Source organism: Daucus carota, chromosome 2 (genome assembly GCF_001625215.2).
Source record: "Daucus carota subsp. sativus chromosome 2, DH1 v3.0, whole genome shotgun sequence".
Lineage (NCBI taxonomy): Eukaryota > Viridiplantae > Streptophyta > Magnoliopsida > Apiales > Apiaceae > Daucus > Daucus carota.
In genome coordinates this window covers 52247838-52266169 of record NC_030382.2, presented here as the reverse complement: position 1 = coordinate 52266169, position 18332 = coordinate 52247838, and the positions used below count along the sequence as shown (strand labels likewise).

At 33.0% G+C, this 18332-nt stretch overlaps 2 protein-coding genes and 1 pseudogene across 2 annotated transcripts; 1 reads left to right on the top strand and 2 right to left on the bottom strand.

The window, feature by feature from the left end:
• Positions 1-562: 562 nt before the first annotated feature.
• On the top strand, positions 563-9865 carry LOC108210124 (uncharacterized protein At5g03900, chloroplastic). The gene is made up of 13 exons (XM_017381395.2): positions 563-1180; positions 2263-2370; positions 2450-2550; positions 2695-2775; positions 3694-3766; positions 3852-3917; positions 4717-4803; positions 5021-5086; positions 5760-5899; positions 5986-6072; positions 6170-6233; positions 8030-8173; positions 9550-9865. Exons 1-13 carry the CDS (start codon positions 770-772, stop codon positions 9691-9693), a joined length of 1572 nt encoding a protein of 523 aa, XP_017236884.1. The 5' UTR covers positions 563-769; the 3' UTR covers positions 9694-9865.
• Positions 9866-11408: 1543 nt separating this feature from the next.
• LOC108206661 (uncharacterized) lies at positions 11409-14081 on the bottom strand. Its single transcript, XM_017377034.2, has 4 exons — positions 13778-14081; positions 13393-13531; positions 12623-13300; positions 11409-11723 (listed from the first exon to the last, which is right to left on the bottom strand). The coding sequence occupies exons 1-4, from the start codon at positions 13858-13860 to the stop codon at positions 11583-11585; spliced, it is 1041 nt and encodes a 346-aa protein (XP_017232523.1). The 5' UTR covers positions 13861-14081; the 3' UTR covers positions 11409-11582.
• Positions 14082-15730: 1649 nt separating this feature from the next.
• LOC108208091 (glucosamine 6-phosphate N-acetyltransferase-like) lies at positions 15731-18229 on the bottom strand (annotated as a pseudogene).
• Between the last annotated feature and the right edge of the window lie 103 nt (positions 18230-18332).

Sequence of the window (18332 nt, the reverse complement as noted above, 5' to 3'; positions counted from 1 at the left end):
GTGGGTGTTTGGCTAAGTTTCTAATAAGTGCTTCCGGGCTTCTTTTAGCACTTTAAGCAGCTTCTACTTTTTACGTGGTGTTTGGCAAAAATAAGCAGAAGTGCTTATTTTGGGTTTTTAAGCCAGAAGCTGGAAGCTAGACATACTAGCTTTTTTTGAGCTTTTCCCGTGATTTGCATTTATTATGAAGTTTTAAAAATTTTAATATATAATAAACTTTATTTATTAATAAAGTTTTTAATATTTTAATAATTTGATTTTTTTTAAAATTTATACATTTAAATTACCAAACACTCAATTGACTTATAAGAAAAAGTTATCCAAACACTTTTAATAACTTATAAGTCAAGTTCACTTATCAATTATAATCCACTTCTTTATTTTAAGCAATAAGTCACACTTTTAAGTTAAGCCAAACGCCCCCTAAACTTTGATTATTATTTTTAAAGAATACGCTTTCATTATTTTTTTCTCTCTGACCATTTTTCCGAAAACACAAACTGTAGTATATTTTGTGTCAGTTTCCTTATCTATCTTTTTCAGTCTGATTTTCTTGAATTTGAAAATTGAGCATGGTCTAAAGTTGGACACACTTCGCTAAAGACACAATCATCCTCTCATCCTCTCGTCTCTTCCGCCCTCACTTGTGCACCAACCAAACGCAAAACAAAAACCCCAATTAAGTATTTAACCTACACACCTGTACGTACACATCCATGGCCGAAACCCTAATTACTCCGGCCTAGAACTCCGTGCAGACCTCAATTCGATGGCGTCGTTGGCCTCGTGCTCAATGATTACATCTCACAAGTCTCGCGCAATCATGTTAACTCTTAACTCCTCTTCAATTTCATCTCTTAAACCAACTCAATTCAATTATTTTCAGTCTCAGTCTTCGCTTTTCTTGCGAAATAAATCAAACTTAGAAATTAATAGTAGAAGTGCTTCGAGAAGTGTGATTAGGGCGAAGATAGATGTATCGCCGTTGTCGATTAGGCCGGGAGGTATAATTGAGACTGATAAGTTGCCGTCTGATGTTCGCAAGATGACGATGGATGCGGTGGATGCTTGTGGAGGGAGAGTTACTGTTGGCGATGTGGCTAGTAAGGCTGGTATCAAGTTGGATCAGGCTCAGAAAGCTTTGCAGGCTCTCGCTGCTGATGCTGATGGCTTTTTGGAGGTAGTTTTATTCCTTCCTTCGATTTTTTTTTAGTTGACGTCATTATTGTGTTTTGCCATTGCTATTGCTTGTGATGTTGCAGTTTTGATTGTTACTAATTGGTAATTAAAGGATAACTAACACTTCACATTGATTATGTAGAACTTTCTGCTCTTTACTCTTTACTTATATGAAGTTCACAAATCTCTAGTCAAATTCAAATACAAATTCAATTTTCAAAGACCTAATTCATACTTATGTACAGAGTAATGCAGGGGTCCCAAAAGACACATGGCATGTTTTAATTTGTGGAGTTGATGTGCAGGGGGTGTTTCCATTTTATTTATAAGAATTGAACCAAATCCAACAACAAATTGATAACTCATCTTTTTGGAAATTTTTCTGGGTGCTCTACCATCTCTCAAAATTTATATAATAATTGATTTTGATAATATCAGGCCCTACAAGTCTGGGGTTCTAGTTCTTGTTCGCCTACAGTCAAGGCCACCCGTTCTAGTAGGTATCTAGGAGAAGGGGAAGGCTGGGTAGCCCGTAGCTTACAAGCTTCTATGCCATCAGACAGTGTGAAATGAAAATTTTTTGTGCACGTCACTAGCATGTAACACAGTAAAAGTACGATCCATGCTTTGCATTATAAATTTGTAAGTCGCGTATCCTATTTTCGTAATTTTTATTATGGTCACATTTTACAGTACATAAAGCTCAAAATATGTGTACGTATTGGGGAATTATGGACTCGGTTAATAGAAAGCGTATTATATAAAGGCAGGCTGTCAGAACATGTCAGGGATTAACATATCTTATGTAGGGATGACAAAACAATCCGATCCGACAATTACCCTATCCGTTTCAACCGATTGGATACAACCAAACCCGATAGTTTTGGATTTGAATTATATATGTGCCGAACCGAAATCCGATCTGAAATCTGAAACCCGATGAATACCCGATGGATTTGGATTTGTATATAGCTAAACCTGATCCAAACCCAACCATTGCCATCCCTAATCTTATGTATCTTTTAATTGCTTTAAGAAGTTTTTTAATTTCCTAATGTCAATTTTTGAAGAATCTATCAACAGGTTTCAGATGATGGTGATGTTCTGTATGCTTTCCCAAAGAATTATCGTTCAAAGCTCGCGACCAAGTCACTGAGGATCAAGTTCGAACCCTTATTGGAAAAGGCTAAGGTAATATCCTTATAAATTATTAAATTAGAATCTGTCTGATGCCATTACTAAGGAATAATGTGCTTGTTTTTCTTAACAGTCTGGAGCTGAATATGTAGTAAGAGTTTCCTTTGGAACAGCATTAATTGCTTCAATTGTTATTGTCTATACAACAATTATTGCTATCCTTTCAAGTAAAAGGTACATGGATCTTAAAACCTATAAATCCAATTTTAAAGACTGACTTGTTTATTGTACAATCCTTCACTTATTTAAGTACCTGTTCGCTATACAGTTAATTCAAGTGGAACATATTGACCAATTTTTATTTTATTTTTTTGGCAGCGATGAAGACAATCGTGGTAGGAGAGGTAGATCCTATAATAGTGGTTTCAACCTTTTTCTTAGTCCAACAGATCTGTTTTGGTAATATATACAACTGGCAATTATTTTCTACAATGTATTACTTTTAGTGTGGTAGACGATCTTTAAACTCCGACTTTTGAAGGGTTACATCTTATCCTTGAAATAGAATCTGATAAAAAGAAAAATCTATAAACATGAATATGGAGAAAATATGATTTATATAGTTATGATGTACTACAAGCTGAAAATCCTATGGTTATATTGGGTATACATTGCGTATTATGTTAGTTTCTGTCCAAAAATTGTGCTCGTTGATTTGTCAGTGTGCAGATCTCGGCTATTGCCTATGTCATATTTTCATATGCTCTGGCCCGAAGTAGGACATTTACTCAAAATCTTTTTACACGTTATAACAGTACTTGTTTTAAGATTAGTGAAAATTAAGCTGTGTGAAGTGTATTTCAAGAGATCATAAATTCATAATGGTATTGCGAATGAAAAACAGAAATTGTTCCGGACTTACATACACACTCCCCTGATTGCATTTTACACAATATAGGATTTTGTTTGTCAAATTCTATACCAGAGAGTAGAACAGTACTTAAAACAGTACTTGTTTTAAGATTAGTGAGAATTAAGCCGTGTGATGTGTATTTTTAAGAGATCATAAATTTAGTAAATTTAGGGTGGTATCGCTAATGAAAAATAGAAATTGTGCTGGACTTACATACACACTGCCCTGATTGCATTTTACACAATATAGGATTTTGTTTGTCAAATTCTATACTAGAGAGTATAGAATTTTACACAATAGCCATTTTGTTTATGGCGCTGATCCGTGGCTCCTGTTATTTGATACCCCCCCCCCCCCCCCCCCCCCCTCTCCAACATGGTTTTGACCCCTTCTAGTGAATAGATATGCCAGCTACGCTGTGATGTCCTGCTAGTTCTAATTTGCTTCTTTCTTTAATTATGTAGGTACTGGGATCCATATTACTATAGAAGGAGACGAGTACGAGCAGAAAATAATGGGATGAACTATATAGAATCTGTAATTGCTTTACTATGATGGAGAAGTTGTGATTAATTTGTATACGTGGATAGAGCATTTTTTTACTTGAATGTCTGCCTTGTAGGTCTTCTCCTTTGTATTTGGTGATGGTGATCCCAATACGGGTATTGAAGAAGAGAGGTGGAAGTTGGTAATAATTGAGCTCTGAATTAAGTGGTCCGTTACTTTCGAAGTTATGTTTGATTATGACATTGGTCTTGAAGTTATGTTTGATTATGTCATCGGTCTTGTGTTTGCTTCTTAATGTTTTCCAGAATTTCACTATGTCCTCCCTAATATTGAATCTAAAAAAGGAAATATAATACTCAACTATTCCGTTAAATGCACTTAATGATAAAGAGTGCCTTCTTCTACTTAAGGTGCTTAAATATTTTTAATGCAGTTTTACCATCTACATTGCGTTAACTTTTTGACCCCTGTTGTATTATATTGAACAATGATAGGTGATTTTGCTACATAACTAAATCCGTATCTTTGATAAAATTCCATACTTTTGCTGAACTAATTACTAAAATGGCTTTAAAATAACAAGATCTCTAGAATTAACCGAGTAGGCGAGTATAGTCCACTGTGTCTGGAATGGTAATATCAAAATATGAGAACTACATTTTCTACTATGTCAGAAAGCACTCTTTACACTTTAGCATGGGCAGAAGCTAATATATGAATGTATTCTTGGGCTTGCAGTTCTTTGTGTGTCTTGATGTAAACATCTTCGAACTTTAAAATGAATGTGAGGTTTTTTATTTGACATATTGGCTTGGCAATGCTTTAACTGCTAATTGTCATTACATTTGTGAGGTCTTAAAATCTCTATTCTTCATTATATTTAGAGTATGAAATTCTTCTTTATGGTCTCATGATGAGGTAACAGCCTCGTAATTGTCTTAATCAAGTGAATCTCATGGTTTTTTATTATCACTTTTCAGATGGGGGAATACATAGCATCAAATGGCGGTGTTATTGCCGCTGAAGAACTTGCTCCATATCTTGATGTGGAACAGAGAAAGGACATGGTATGTGAATAAACTCTTTAAATATCAGGCCTAGATGGTTATCTACCTTATTGTGCTCGTTATTATATATTTTATTGGACTTGTATATATTATATTTTTTACAGATATAATGGTAATGTATCTTTTAAGCTGAATGTCTCTTCGGTCATTATTGAACTGCATTACTAATCAAGCAAAAGCTTCTTGGTATCTCATGCTCTGCTGTTGTCTTTTACAGAATGACGAGTCATATATTTTACCTGTACTTCTACGATTTGATGGACGACCAGAGATAGATGACGAGGTGCGTCTCTTTTTTACATATATAAAAAAAAAATTATTCTCCATTCTTTTTTTATTTTTGACGAAATTATTCTCCATTCTAATGCCTGCATTGCATGGCATCCTCCTGGTGCTAGTTTTATATTAATTTTTCCGTATAAATGACATGTTATAATGGTGATTTATGTTGATAAATTAAGTAGCGTCACGAGTTCTCTTTGTGGTTCACTAAAAGATATTTTTAATTTTGAACTTGAGAAGGTCTTTCCTTTTTTTTTTTTTGAGAAGGTTATGTCTTGTTTTTGAACATCATAAATGTCTCAAGCTTGGTCAAACTTTAATCTCAGCTATATTTTTGAGTAGTATAAGAGTTAACCCTATCCAAATGTATCAATTCCACATTTGGAAATACAATTTTTTTTTAAATAAACTATATTTATTTGTCTACTTATATACCATTCATTGAATATGTTATTGTATAGTTTTTCTTTCCACATATGGATCTTATAACCTCAGTAAATGGACGATGTTTACCATGTTAATCAATAACAGGTTTATTAGAAGAAACAGATGAGAATCTGGAGTTTAAGAAGTCCTTTAGGAGATGCAAATAGTTGAAATAAGATACTATCGTCAGCCCGTAATGCTATCATATAAAGGTCCTATTTTTGAGTCCTTAAATCTCTTTTGTGCAGGGAAATATTCTGTACCGATTTCCGTCATTGCAAATAACAGCTTCAAGAAAGGGTGGAAGAAAAGAGTATGTAGGGAGAAAGTGGGCAGACTGGGTTGGAGGGGTTGAGAGATATTTCAGAGAGCAGCAGTGGCAATTCAGGTACCCTGCATTTCTGCTTTATAGTGTATTGTTGCTTTTTCATTTTTCACTTCCACTTCTGATATGTTCAATGTTCCGCGATGCAGTAAAACTAGTAGTTCTGAAACAGCAATGGTCGTTGGCTTAGGTGGGCTCAATTTGTTTGGTGTTGTCATTCTGGGCACCATGTTGAAGTAGGTTTTAGACATCTTAACACTTCTTTTCATTCCATGAATTTTTGCTATACCTCTCTAATACCACTTCCATATTTTATTACATTGTTACTTGAAGAAATATGACAGTTGTACCAAGTGGATTTATCACCTTCGTCTCCAACATATTCCCTCTGCTTCAGGTCTGACATTATGATTATTTCTTATTTAAACCTTGTAGGGTATGCTTTTCTTATACTATTTAGTGTATGTTTTGCATTTATATGTAGTAATTACCTATACGTTGCAATCTAAAAACCTGTTTACTTATTGACGTACCCGCACCCACATTTGCCTTTGACATGGGTTGGACCCAGGCTAAGGGGGTGAGGGAAACACTGCTGGAGCAAGATCCCTTTGGTCTGTTTAGGATAATAGAAGAATCTTAATATATTACAGTCCTTATGTACAGAGATTTGGTTTGAGAGATCTTCATGCATGTGAATGAATAATTTTAGAGTTCATTATTGACACCGGGAACATAATTGATTTTATATTGACATGTGATTCGCTGCTGATTCAGTGCGATGGTTGGCTGTCACATAACTAGTTTTTCACAATGCTTTGACCCTAAAACAAAAGTTTCTGTTAATTTTTGTATATAATCATTTGCAATATATTCAGAGTTTATTGCACTTCATGCCCCAAAACTATGTTTGGAATACACTTTGGTGTTGATATTTTGAACTCAAAACACTTTACACCCTGGAAATTTATGCTTCGCTTACGAAGTGCGCCCTTTCTGGTCACAAATTCACAATACCCGTAAAATGTTCAATTAACGTAAGGCATACGGGCTTTTCAGTAATTTCACAAACACACACATTTAAGATTTTATACAATTGTAACATATTATATTATTTTGCAAAGAAGAAAGCACTTACGATTATTTCTTTAAATTAAATTTAATAGTCGTGATATATTTGTTGAGAAAATGTAATTGTTTAAAGTTTTATACGGAATAAAAAATTCTTATTATTGATTATTGAAATGTGTCATTTTTAAATGATGATAAGAGATCATTATTTTAATATTTTTAATTGCAAATTGAAGTATGTTAGTAGGGTCCTGGTCCTGGTCCCTGACAACCATTTGTCAGGGACAGTTTATCTAACAGACACTTCCAGGGGTGTCGGATCTATATTTCAAGGGTCCAGATTGAAACTTTTTTTTTTTTAACTATCCGCTATAATTTTCCGCGGAAAGGAAAAGTTCCGATCCACGGAAAATTATAGCGGATAGTTAAAAAAAAAAAATTAATCCAGACCCTTGAAATAAGGCTTTCCTGACAAATTGTTGTTAGGGACCAAAACCCATGTTAGTATTGTTTCTATGATGTTTTTATTTTATTAATGTTATCATGTTAAAAGGAGGAAAAGTTAATTATTTGTTTATTGGTAATAGTTATGACAACAATACTTTCAAGGTTTATTTGTTAGTAAGCACCCAAAGTTGCAACTGCAATTTATTAGTATATGTATGTAATTGTTTGCAGATTTACTGAGAAACCCCTATGATTTAACATTAATGGAGCATTTAAACGGTATTGTTATCTGAAGAGGCACATTCAGCAAGCCTGTTAGTGTTGAGTTTAAAAAATCAACACCAAAGTGCTTTTTGAACATATTTTAGGGTGTATGGTACAAATGTGCAATGAAAAGACTCTTTCAATCCTAGATGCAGATTGAATAAATGCATTGCCATAGTGAGACAGATTTTGCCATGGCTATTTATCTAATACACATGAAATGGAATAACTATTATGAATCTTATTTGGCATAAAAATAGACCAAAATACTATGCTACACATGCAAGAGGGATGAAACAGTATATACTAATATAATTTTCCTCTTTGTTTCGTTAACCTATGTTTTTATTTTACCAGACCTAGAATTTGGGCTTTGTATATGTAGCCTTAATAATAAACATAACTTTTCAGATATATGCTGCCTCGTTTTTTGCAATTCCTTTGGTCCGATGGCTCCTTGTTCAGAAAAAAAATGCTGAAATAAGAAAAAGAAACCAGGCAAGGGAACAACGTTATTTGGCACTCCAACAACCAGATATGGCTCTAAGGCGAAAGGTAAAGTATATATGTGTTGCTTGCAGTTTCCCATAATTATATGCATTTAAATAATGTTAATTGTCGAGGGTTTGTGTTAAATTATTTTGAAATAAAACTGATTTCAAGAGTTGAGTAAGCTTCTATTTTCTTTTAGTTCCAAGTCAGAGTTGATCTGTTACCCCAGGAACTATTTTCAAAAGAATATGAGAGATTTAGGCTTTTTGCTTTCATAAAGTGAAGGTAGCCTAATGGAAATACAAATGATAGTTAATTAGTACCTGAGAAAAATTGGACCTATTTTTTCGTTGTTTTTTATATACACATGATTGATTGTGATTCAAAACTTTTGACTTACACGTGTAACTCCCATTTTCATGAGGGCATTTTTGGCAGTTTTAAAGAGAAAGTCAACTATTTATATCATGAGTGTTATATATTTTAAGTGTATCCTTTAAAAAAGTGTTTTCAAAATTGTGGACTTCTACTACTGCTAAACCTTATATATTTCTCTTGTAATTTTTCTATAATATTTCTTTCTCAGGGTACTGACAATTCAACTTGAATTGTTATATTTGTTATCATCTTCGAGTGTTGGATCTGTGAAGTGTGTAAAATTGATTAATGCAATATAAGCTTATACCATACTACTTGTCAGTGAAACTTTTGTTCATAGTATTAAATGCATATTATGACACTGCTGCTTCTCATGTTTTGACTAAACTATAGGACTGCTGTATTATTCTATTGAATTAAGCATCAACTTGAGTGTGCACATTTAAAAGAATCCTGTTATACTTGTGTGTTTGACTCAGCATCGAGTGCTTAGGATCGCCGTTGCTTAAATCAAGTTCTTTATGGTGAAATATAGTTGTACCATACCATTACATATTAGTATATCACATACTACTCGTGTGATTCATTTGACAATAACAAATTACTGATATTCAGACGCGTGTGTAACTAAACTGTACATATGACCAGAGCATGGCCAGCATTGTGCTATAGCTCTATTATGAAACAAAGAGTAAAATACATCACTCTAATGGTGTGCTAAACATTGTGTTAAAATAGCACAATGGTATGGTTGGTGCTATATATAGAACTAACCATCGGAGACATGTTGTTCTTACACCAAAAATCACTTTTTGGTGCTAAATTATGATTATAGCTCCACCGATTTTAACATCACCATTGACCAGGCCCTGATATAGCCACAAATCCCACTCCCACAACAGGCTTGCTGATATAGCCTTAGCTTTCACAGCTTACATTGTAAATGTTTTTGCATTAAATTTGTTTAACTTTGTGCTGATCTGGCCTAAAAAAAACCTTTGCACTGATCTTTAAGCAATATATTTACAAATCGTTGCTGACATATTCGTGATGCGATGCAGCTTATCAGTGCTAGAGACATGGCCAGCAGAACAGTCATCAGTAAAGATAGGATTGTATACAGTACTGAAAGGGACTTATTTGAGCAAGACTATGAAGCCACGGAATGGGATAAGAGATTCCAAGAGTTAGAGAACTCTGAATAATTTTTTACTCTTTTTTTTTTTAGCGATTTTTGATTTTGTAGCTTATTTTTGATTTATACTAGGAATGTATCATGTTCTAGACAACTAGTTAAATCCTGATTTTGTATTTGCATGTACAGACATTATGTGATATACTTGATATAAATGAAAAGGTGAATATTATTAGTTGTAATACTACTAAAATATAACTAGTTGTAATAGTGCTGAAACACAAAGGGTAATTTGGTATTTGCATGTACAGACATTATTATATAATACAATAGTATTTGTTAGTTGTAATAGGGCTGAAATTTTGGACAGGTCCCTATCCTTTCTTCCTTGGTATAGAAACATAAAAACACAACACTTCTGTTTTGTTGGTCGTACTACATCGGTCTTGTAATTAATAATTATGGACCGTCATCATTGTAATTATTCTTGGGGTTCTTACCTGATCAGTCTGCATGGATAAAGCAGACAATAAATAATCACAGCTTCTTCCATAGGGCATATATGTGACATTTTCTTTGAAATTTTTAAAATGCAATTTATGCGTTGTTTGTGTTTTTTTATTGCAGCATGGCCTGAAGTTTGATGTGCACCAAGTTTGGTTAATTATTAACCGTCAGTAATCTTTGTGTTCAAGTGTATCATTATCTTTGTGTTCAAGTGTATCATTTCAACCTTTTTGTCGGTTTTCGTCTAATTTATTTCTATATAGTTTCTATTTTATTTTTGTATGTTGCTCCATTTCTATATATTTCGAAAATAATAACTTTTAATAATATAAAATATTATTACGCCTACTTTCTTCCACTGTCTTTATTCAATAATAATATAAACACTGTTACACCAATTATTTTCCTCCACTATCTCAAATTTATTACTCTTTCCATCTCATGTTATACGTATTGTTTTGACTATTGAAGAGTTAAATAGATTAAAATTTGACCGCAAATTATACACACTATCCAATTAAAGAGAATTAAAAAAGTTATACTATTAGAAGATATATCTAATCGCCTTCAATATCCATTTTTCAGTATTCTAAAATAATTAATATTTTTTTTAAGTAATGGTCAAAGTTTGCTCAAATTGACCAACTAATAGTCAAAAGAGAACAAATAATATGAGATGGAGAAAATATTAAATATAAATGAGTCTCATCACTTTATCTACTTCTCATCTAACTTTACACATTTTCTTAACCTCTGCGATATTGGGTGGGAGTGTGGGACGGAGTATTTTATTAATGATAATCTGGCAGAATGCAGATACTCCTGTCTTCTTCCAGCTACCATCCTCGGGCTGAGACCATTATATTCGATGAGTCCGCTATTTGTTTTATTATTCCGGAATTCTTTTCCTGCAGAAAAGTGGTTCATTGTTTTGCAATTTGTTTCGATTTGTAATGTATGAGATATATATCAGATACAACCAAGACACTCTACAATTACCAAAGGGGTGGTGCTCCAGTGGACATCATGTCCTCTCCCTCACATGGGTTGAGACTTCACAACCCACCTTTTTTTTTCATGAAAAAAATGAATATGACAAGTTCAAAAAAATCTACTTGTCAAGATTCTTGAGCATGTTATGGAAAATGATGCATCACATCGAGTTTAAGTGCAATAATATATTTTTGACCCACCGCTACCTAAATTTATACCTTTTCGCTGGCCCGTGCTCCCCTTTACTTTAAGTATTTCATGCTAAACATTATAACATTATTCGACTTCAGATACTGGCTGTGACCCAAATTCAAATTGTAAAAGTGTTCATAACAGGATTAAAATAGGAGGCATAGGTCAAGGAAGGTATATAATTTTTTCATATATATAATAAACAGATGGTGATACCAATTCAAAAACAATATTGGCTTTCAATCAGTAGCATGGAATGTGGATCTTTTATGTTATACGAGGCCTTTGATATTTTCTCCACCAATCTCTGATCCGCCAAAATAAGTACATCACTGCTGCAAATAACTCCAACCACAATCTCTGAACACTGCTCCATGCAATAGCGAATCTCAGTGATATAGACTGACGCTGGCAAACAAAACATAGCACAGTGTAAATACAAGATGTGAAGCAGGAAGCAACCTAATAACTTGTGAAATTCAGTTGATTTCACAGTTTCAAGTCCCACTAATTTGCATATGCATCATGTTGACCAAGCAAATTCTCTTCACCACACCTTTATATAATTAGCGATTTGTACACTGCTAATCATGCTGCAATTAAACTGTTCCCATCTACAGACATTTAACATATTGCCCTACTTAAAAGTTGAACATCTACTAATTCTACATAAAACCTCGCACTCTAAAAATTCATTTCTTTACTATTCAAAGGCCAGGAGGTCCAACAATTTCAAAACTTTAAAGGGCATCGAAATGTCTTAAAGGTATCACATGTTGGTACTAGTTCTATATTTTTTTCTTTATTACATTTATTTTATACCAAGTGCCCATGTAGCCTATATTACAAAAAACAACTTTGTACCTATGTCCTATAGAAACAATGTTGCCTATATAAGAGAAACAAGCTAGTAGCTGTATCCCATTAAACAATGTTTTCTTCGGTAGCGGTAAGTTTAGCATGCATCTGAGAAATAAATGCATGCCCACTCTTCTTGTTCATTCATGTATGATTCGTATAAAATTACTAGCAGCATAAGCATCTTATTAATTGCCCAGCCCCTAAACATATTTTGCTCAGCTGCCAGCATAACAAAAGACGTTCATAGACTGGAACCAAGTTCTCTAAGTAACGAAATTTTCTACCATATTTTTCTTACCCTTCTAGAAATATAGACGTATTAATATAATTTAACTAAAAACATTTTCGAATTTGGCATGAATTTAGACGAGTGTCCACATGGACTTCTAGAAGCAATATACTGCAAGCATAGTATAAATTATCACAGCTCAATGCAGTTAAACTACCTGCATCCCTTGTGTAGCATGGAAAATATCATTCCAAGAATGCCCTTGCTCTTCTGCATCTTCCCACTTCTTAGTAAATTTCCTATAGCCTCTGGTCCCATATGCCGACAATACATTCCTGAATGACCCCAAAGTTTTAATTTTGTTGTAGAACACCCCCAACTTGTTGCCGTGAGAGTTGTTCTTACTATCAGCTTTTTTAGCTTCCTGAACCCAATCCTCTTTCTCATTATGTTCGGACACTTCAGAACCAATTTGCACATTATACTGAGAAGCGACGTTTCTTAACACCACATTTTCTGATTGTTCAAACGCACTCATATCCAAACTAACATACTCCCCAGGCTTCTGCTCAACAATCTCATTATTGAAACTAGTTGATGAGGATGGATCCAGAAACATCGTCATCATGCTGCGATCTTCTATATTATGATGAGCTACATCTTGAACAGAATTACCCCCCGATAGAAACATTGCAAACCCGTCTCTGTCCTGTTCATCCAAGTCAGCCCACTCGTTCCTCACCAAGGACGTATCCTCCAAGCTTTGACTCACCTGTGATATTTGTCCCGCAATGGCTCCTATAAATTGCTTGTGCCTAGAAATGGCAATTTGCTTTCTCTGAGACTTGTCTGATGTAGCTCCTGCCAGTGCCACCTCTCTTTCAAAATCTTCAAGCTGTTAAAACAGTCACAAACTACAATTAAAAACAACAGTACTCTGAGTGTACAAAAAACAAACAGTAAAATTAAGGTATTTATAATATCCACCTGCCACTTGACAGTCTCGAGACTAGTTGCTAGTTGACGCCTGTGAGATTGCAAGGATGCAAGCAACCTCTGATCAGGATGATGGGTTTCTTGAACAAGACTTTGTTCGTGCAACAAAATACGATACACTGATTCCATCCTAAACAATAACAATAACAATAACAGATCAACCATGAATTTCAAGAACCAATCCTTTGATTCACATCAATATGCAAGAACCTCCTAGTCGATAATTCATTGCCATATCATATCTTTCCTATAATGTACAATATAACACTTGAATTTTTAATTTCAATGCCAATATTTCATGAACATATACATATAAAAGCAAGCACAATATACACACAGATAGCTATATAAATGAAGAATGAGAGGTTGGGGGTACCTGTCTGCGGAATCTTGAACAACTTCGGCTGCTGAGAAGAGCGGGTCGGATTCCCATTCTTGGTAACCCGAACCCGATGCCATCTTTATCAAAATGATGTAACTTAAATTATAAAAAAAAAAAAAAAAACAAAAGAAATATGAATCTTTGTAATCAAAAGGAAGTAATAGATAGACAAACAGTGTGTGAAATACAGTTATAGGAAGATGTTGATAAGCAAGAAAGGAAGAGGAGCAAGTGCGTGTTGGTGTGTGTTTTTCCCCAACTATGACTTGGGGTTTGACAGAGGATGTAGATGCAGGTAGTTAAAGAGTTGTAAAAGTATAGAGTATTACTTTTATTTATATTTATTTTTTGTGATTTCATATAATTGAATTATGTGAAAAAGACAATTTGCAACTGAATTACTTTTACTTTTATTTTTGTATATTTCTAAAAATATTTGGCCTATGTTTCAGGATTGATCTCACAATTTTGAAAAATAATCTTAAAAATCACATTTCAGAAAAATATTCCTAAAATATCACTTCAAACACTATTTCATTTTGTGTTGCTCAAAAGATATCATCATATCGGTTTTCATAATTTTTATTAGAAAAAATAAAACACTACTTTTAATTCGGTTTTCAGTTCAAAACATAATTTTAAATTGATTTTTGAAAAAATAAAAATAAAAAAACACTACGCAATCTAGCATTTTAAATTGAGAAATAATAATTATGACCATCTTTCCGAGATGTAATATTTGGAGTATTACTTCTCAAAAATATGATATTGAAGGGCTTTCTTTTATTTTACATGATAAAATTTTCATTCTATTCAGTATCCAGTTATATTTCGCTAATTGAACTACCGTGTGCTCCGAAGTATTTTTACAGAAAAGTTCCAAACGTGATTTTGCAAACAAAAAATCAAAAAGAACTGGAAATTAAATTTTAGTGAAAAAAAACACTTGATCTTTCTATCAAATTAGCCGAGAGGTTTCAGAATGAAGTTAAGCGTGCATATTGTAAAGTTAAAGCACAACTTACCTGGAATTGTTTTCCGTTGAAGTCAATTATCAAATCAGTGTTCTTACAATGATACTATCAACAACAATTAACAATCAGATCATGACACCAGTTGATCTGTTGATGTATTGTTAACACGGTGAATCCATATATAGTATCAGAGCCGGGCCTGAGGGTGTGCGGGTTGTTCAACGGAACAGCCCTCAAATATTAGGGGCACAATTTTTATGTAGGTGTATATATATGTATAGTTAAAATGAAAAAAAAAACAGCAAAAAAAGTAAATTTTATTTTTAAGATTAAAAAATTGTAAATGAAAAAAAATTGAAAAGTGTTATACACTTCAATAATTTTTAAATGTTATCTTGAATAAGTTATATAAATTCTAAAAAATATTAATTATAGCATAATCATGTTAATAAAAATAAATACTTGTATTGAAAAATAATTGCATTGAAAATTGTCACAGTTAGATAAAATTCTAATTTAACTACTAACTTCATTAAAGTTAATTAATTTAACTACTTATACTATTTTTTTTCTTTCTTGATGACCATATGCAGTAATTATATCATTAAAATAATGATTCAATCTTTAGTAACTAATTTATTTTAAATTATATTCATTTTTAATTTATACATGCATATATATATATATATATATATATATATATATATATATATATATATATATATATATATATATATATATCAAATATGAAACAAGTAATTTAAATATAAAATGTAGACTATAAAAATAATTTGTTGTAAAATGTAGACTATAAAAATATTATTAATGGATTTGCTTCAAAAAATGTTAGAAAAACAATTTTCAGATAATTTTATATTATCTATGTATTTGTTTTATTTTTTTACAATTTTCCGTTAATTTTTATAATTTGAAAAAAAATATGTTATGCACTTTAATTGTAATATGATTTTTACAGTTTTGTGTCAATATTTATTATTGCATGTACTCATATATTTTTAGACTATTAGGGCACATTTTTTACATTTTGCACAGGGCACTTCAAATCTCAGGCACGGCCCTGTATAGTATGCACTGCTCATACAAAATAATTGTCCATCTGAATTGCTCCCTGCTTAAAACCACACTTCTCATAGAATCCGATGTTTCTAGCACCACAATAGAGCACCACCTTGTAACATCCCACTGAACAAGCATGATCGGTGAGAAATCCAACAATTTTCTTTCCTAATTGCAAACCTCGTGCATTTGAGTCAACTACAACATCTTCTATGTGACCCGCTTTGCCACAACTCCTTATAAACTTTCTTTCAATAAACATACTTCCGGTTGCTATAATCTTATTTGAACTATCATCTTCAATTACACATACTACACGGTCATCACCATGTGATTTCAGCTCTTCAAAACCGATTTTGGAACTCTTGGTCAGAGACAGAATCACATACAGTTAGTTGTTGCAGTAATTCAAGGAAGCCCTTATTTTTGTCAGATATCTCAAGTTTACGAACTTGATACTTTTGTTCAACATTGGGGCAACTACCACTCTGCATTTGGTATGCCTGACCGACTTGACACCTGAAACTCAAAAAGAAACAAAAAATTATATACGTGAAATTTGTTCGTCTGGAGGATGAATTGGTATTGACTGTGGTGTAGGGAGACCAATTATCCTAAGAATTAATGATACTAATAACCAAAAACCACAAAATACACCTAATAAACATATACTTAAAAGCCAAACCAGCCTTAGACTTCCATAATTACTAAAGTCCCCAACAGAATTAGACTCGGATATGCAACATTGCAACTCATTTGTTATAATCTAATTAATCATATCAACACGACAAAAGAATATGCAAGATAAATACACATTTTAGTATTAGCATCATCATAATTCATATCTAAAGACTTTAAAGTGCATACAATTAGCAACTCTCCCAACCCTAAAAAAAATAATAGAGCAGATACACTACTCCCAGCTCGCAAAATTGTAAAAAATGTGGTGAATACAGGACACTTGATGAAATGTTAAACAACTAGAAGCCATAGAAATTACAGTCAATAGATAGGTCTAAACCACCAATATTCATTAACCCCTTCCTCCGCTCTCCTACTCTCCTTGTCTACTGTAGGCCACCCAAAATATAAAAAATCCCTAAGTTTTCACTAAATGGAATCGAGCCTGCTAGAAAACCCATAGACATGACAATTGAGTTGCACAAAGAATTGTGGAAATAGTTTTCATTTAGTAAAAAGAAAAGAATTGTGGAAATAGTGGGAGCTAAAAGACAGCAGACTTGTTGACATGGAACTTTTCAACAATAGTAAAATCTGGTGCAAATTTGTACACCCACAAAACTTAAAATCGAGTTGTTTAAAGTTTTAAAACCGAAGCATGTAACAAAATGGTTGAAACATTCAGAAAATAACATGATAATGACTTCAGCTTCACATGGCTATCTTCCCCTTCGTTTCTCAAGAGTTTGAGATAAAAGGAACAGTTAGTTCCATAATCCAAGCTATGTATTAAATAGATCAAAAACCCATTAAGGACCTTAAACTTAATATTCAAACTAATCGATGAGGAATGTTACAAACACTATCGAAAGCCACGAGCACAAGGATTCTCCAGCATATAAACAACTTCGCTTATAAATGGTTCAATTCATGGATCAGAAACAATGATTAATCATAACAATTAAGGTGTTCCCAACAGGCTTTAACTACAATCACATACACTCATAAACTAAAATTACTAAGAGGGGTGTATTGGATTGGGATTTTAAAGCATTTTTTTGCATTCATGAAATCCGAGGGTATTCGATTGGGATTGTTTGAAATCCATTAAAATCTTGAGGTATTCAATTGGGATTTTAAACTAAGCTACAAAATCTGGTGGTATTCAATTGGGATTTTAAATTATGCTTTAAAATCCGATGGTATTCAATTGTGATTGTTTAAAATCCATTAAAATCTGATGGTATTCAAATGCTGATGGATTTTTTTTCATTTCATAAAATGATGGATTTTGTGGCATTCTTCAGTGTATTTTAAGTTTTTTGAAATCCCACCAAATTCAATGGGATTTCGAAGCATTGTACCTAAATCCTATCAACTCTGCGACATTTCATCAAGAATCCGCAAAAAATCAAAATCCCATACAATCCATTAAAATCCATAGACTAAAAACAATGCATTAAAATCCCAATCGAATACACCCCCGTAAGTAGAGTAAATGTGACTAATTCATGGGCAATCAAGAATGAACTACAATGGCCTCAACGGTAACAGAGTAAAGAGAAGTTACCAGAAGGGCCGGAAAGATTTCAATCGAGGCAGCAGTGGAGAAACCCTCATCACTATAATAAATCAAGTTGAAAAATGTGTGGAACTGAAAGATCTGTTTCTAATTTAAAACATAGGATATTACTTATTATCTTCTGAAAAGTTATTTTTGTGTGGTGCTGACTTTGTTTGAGTTTGTTTATTACCTTTTTTATATTTTTTATCAATATAATTTTTATATGAAGCAAAAGTAGTTTTACCTGGGACAT

Excerpts from the sequence above, each read along its gene's own strand:
- LOC108210124 (XM_017381395.2), top strand. The coding sequence starts at position 770 with ATGGCGTCGTTGGCCTCGTGCTCAATGATTACATCTCACAAGTCTCGC. Across the intron at positions 2,776-3,693 it reads AGTCCAACAGATCTGTTTTG|GTACTGGGATCCATATTACT; the intron begins GTAATATATACA and ends TTAATTATGTAG. Across the intron at positions 3,767-3,851 it reads GGATGAACTATATAGAATCT|GTCTTCTCCTTTGTATTTGG; the intron begins GTAATTGCTTTA and ends TCTGCCTTGTAG.
- LOC108206661 (XM_017377034.2), bottom strand. The coding sequence starts at position 13,860 with ATGGCATCGGGTTCGGGTTACCAAGAATGGGAATCCGACCCGCTCTTC. Across the intron at positions 13,532-13,777 it reads GTTCAAGATTCCGCAGACAG|GATGGAATCAGTGTATCGTA; the intron begins GTACCCCCAACC and ends GTTATTGTTTAG. Across the intron at positions 11,724-12,622 it reads ATGCTACACAAGGGATGCAG|CGTCAGTCTATATCACTGAG; the intron begins GTAGTTTAACTG and ends TTTGTTTGCCAG.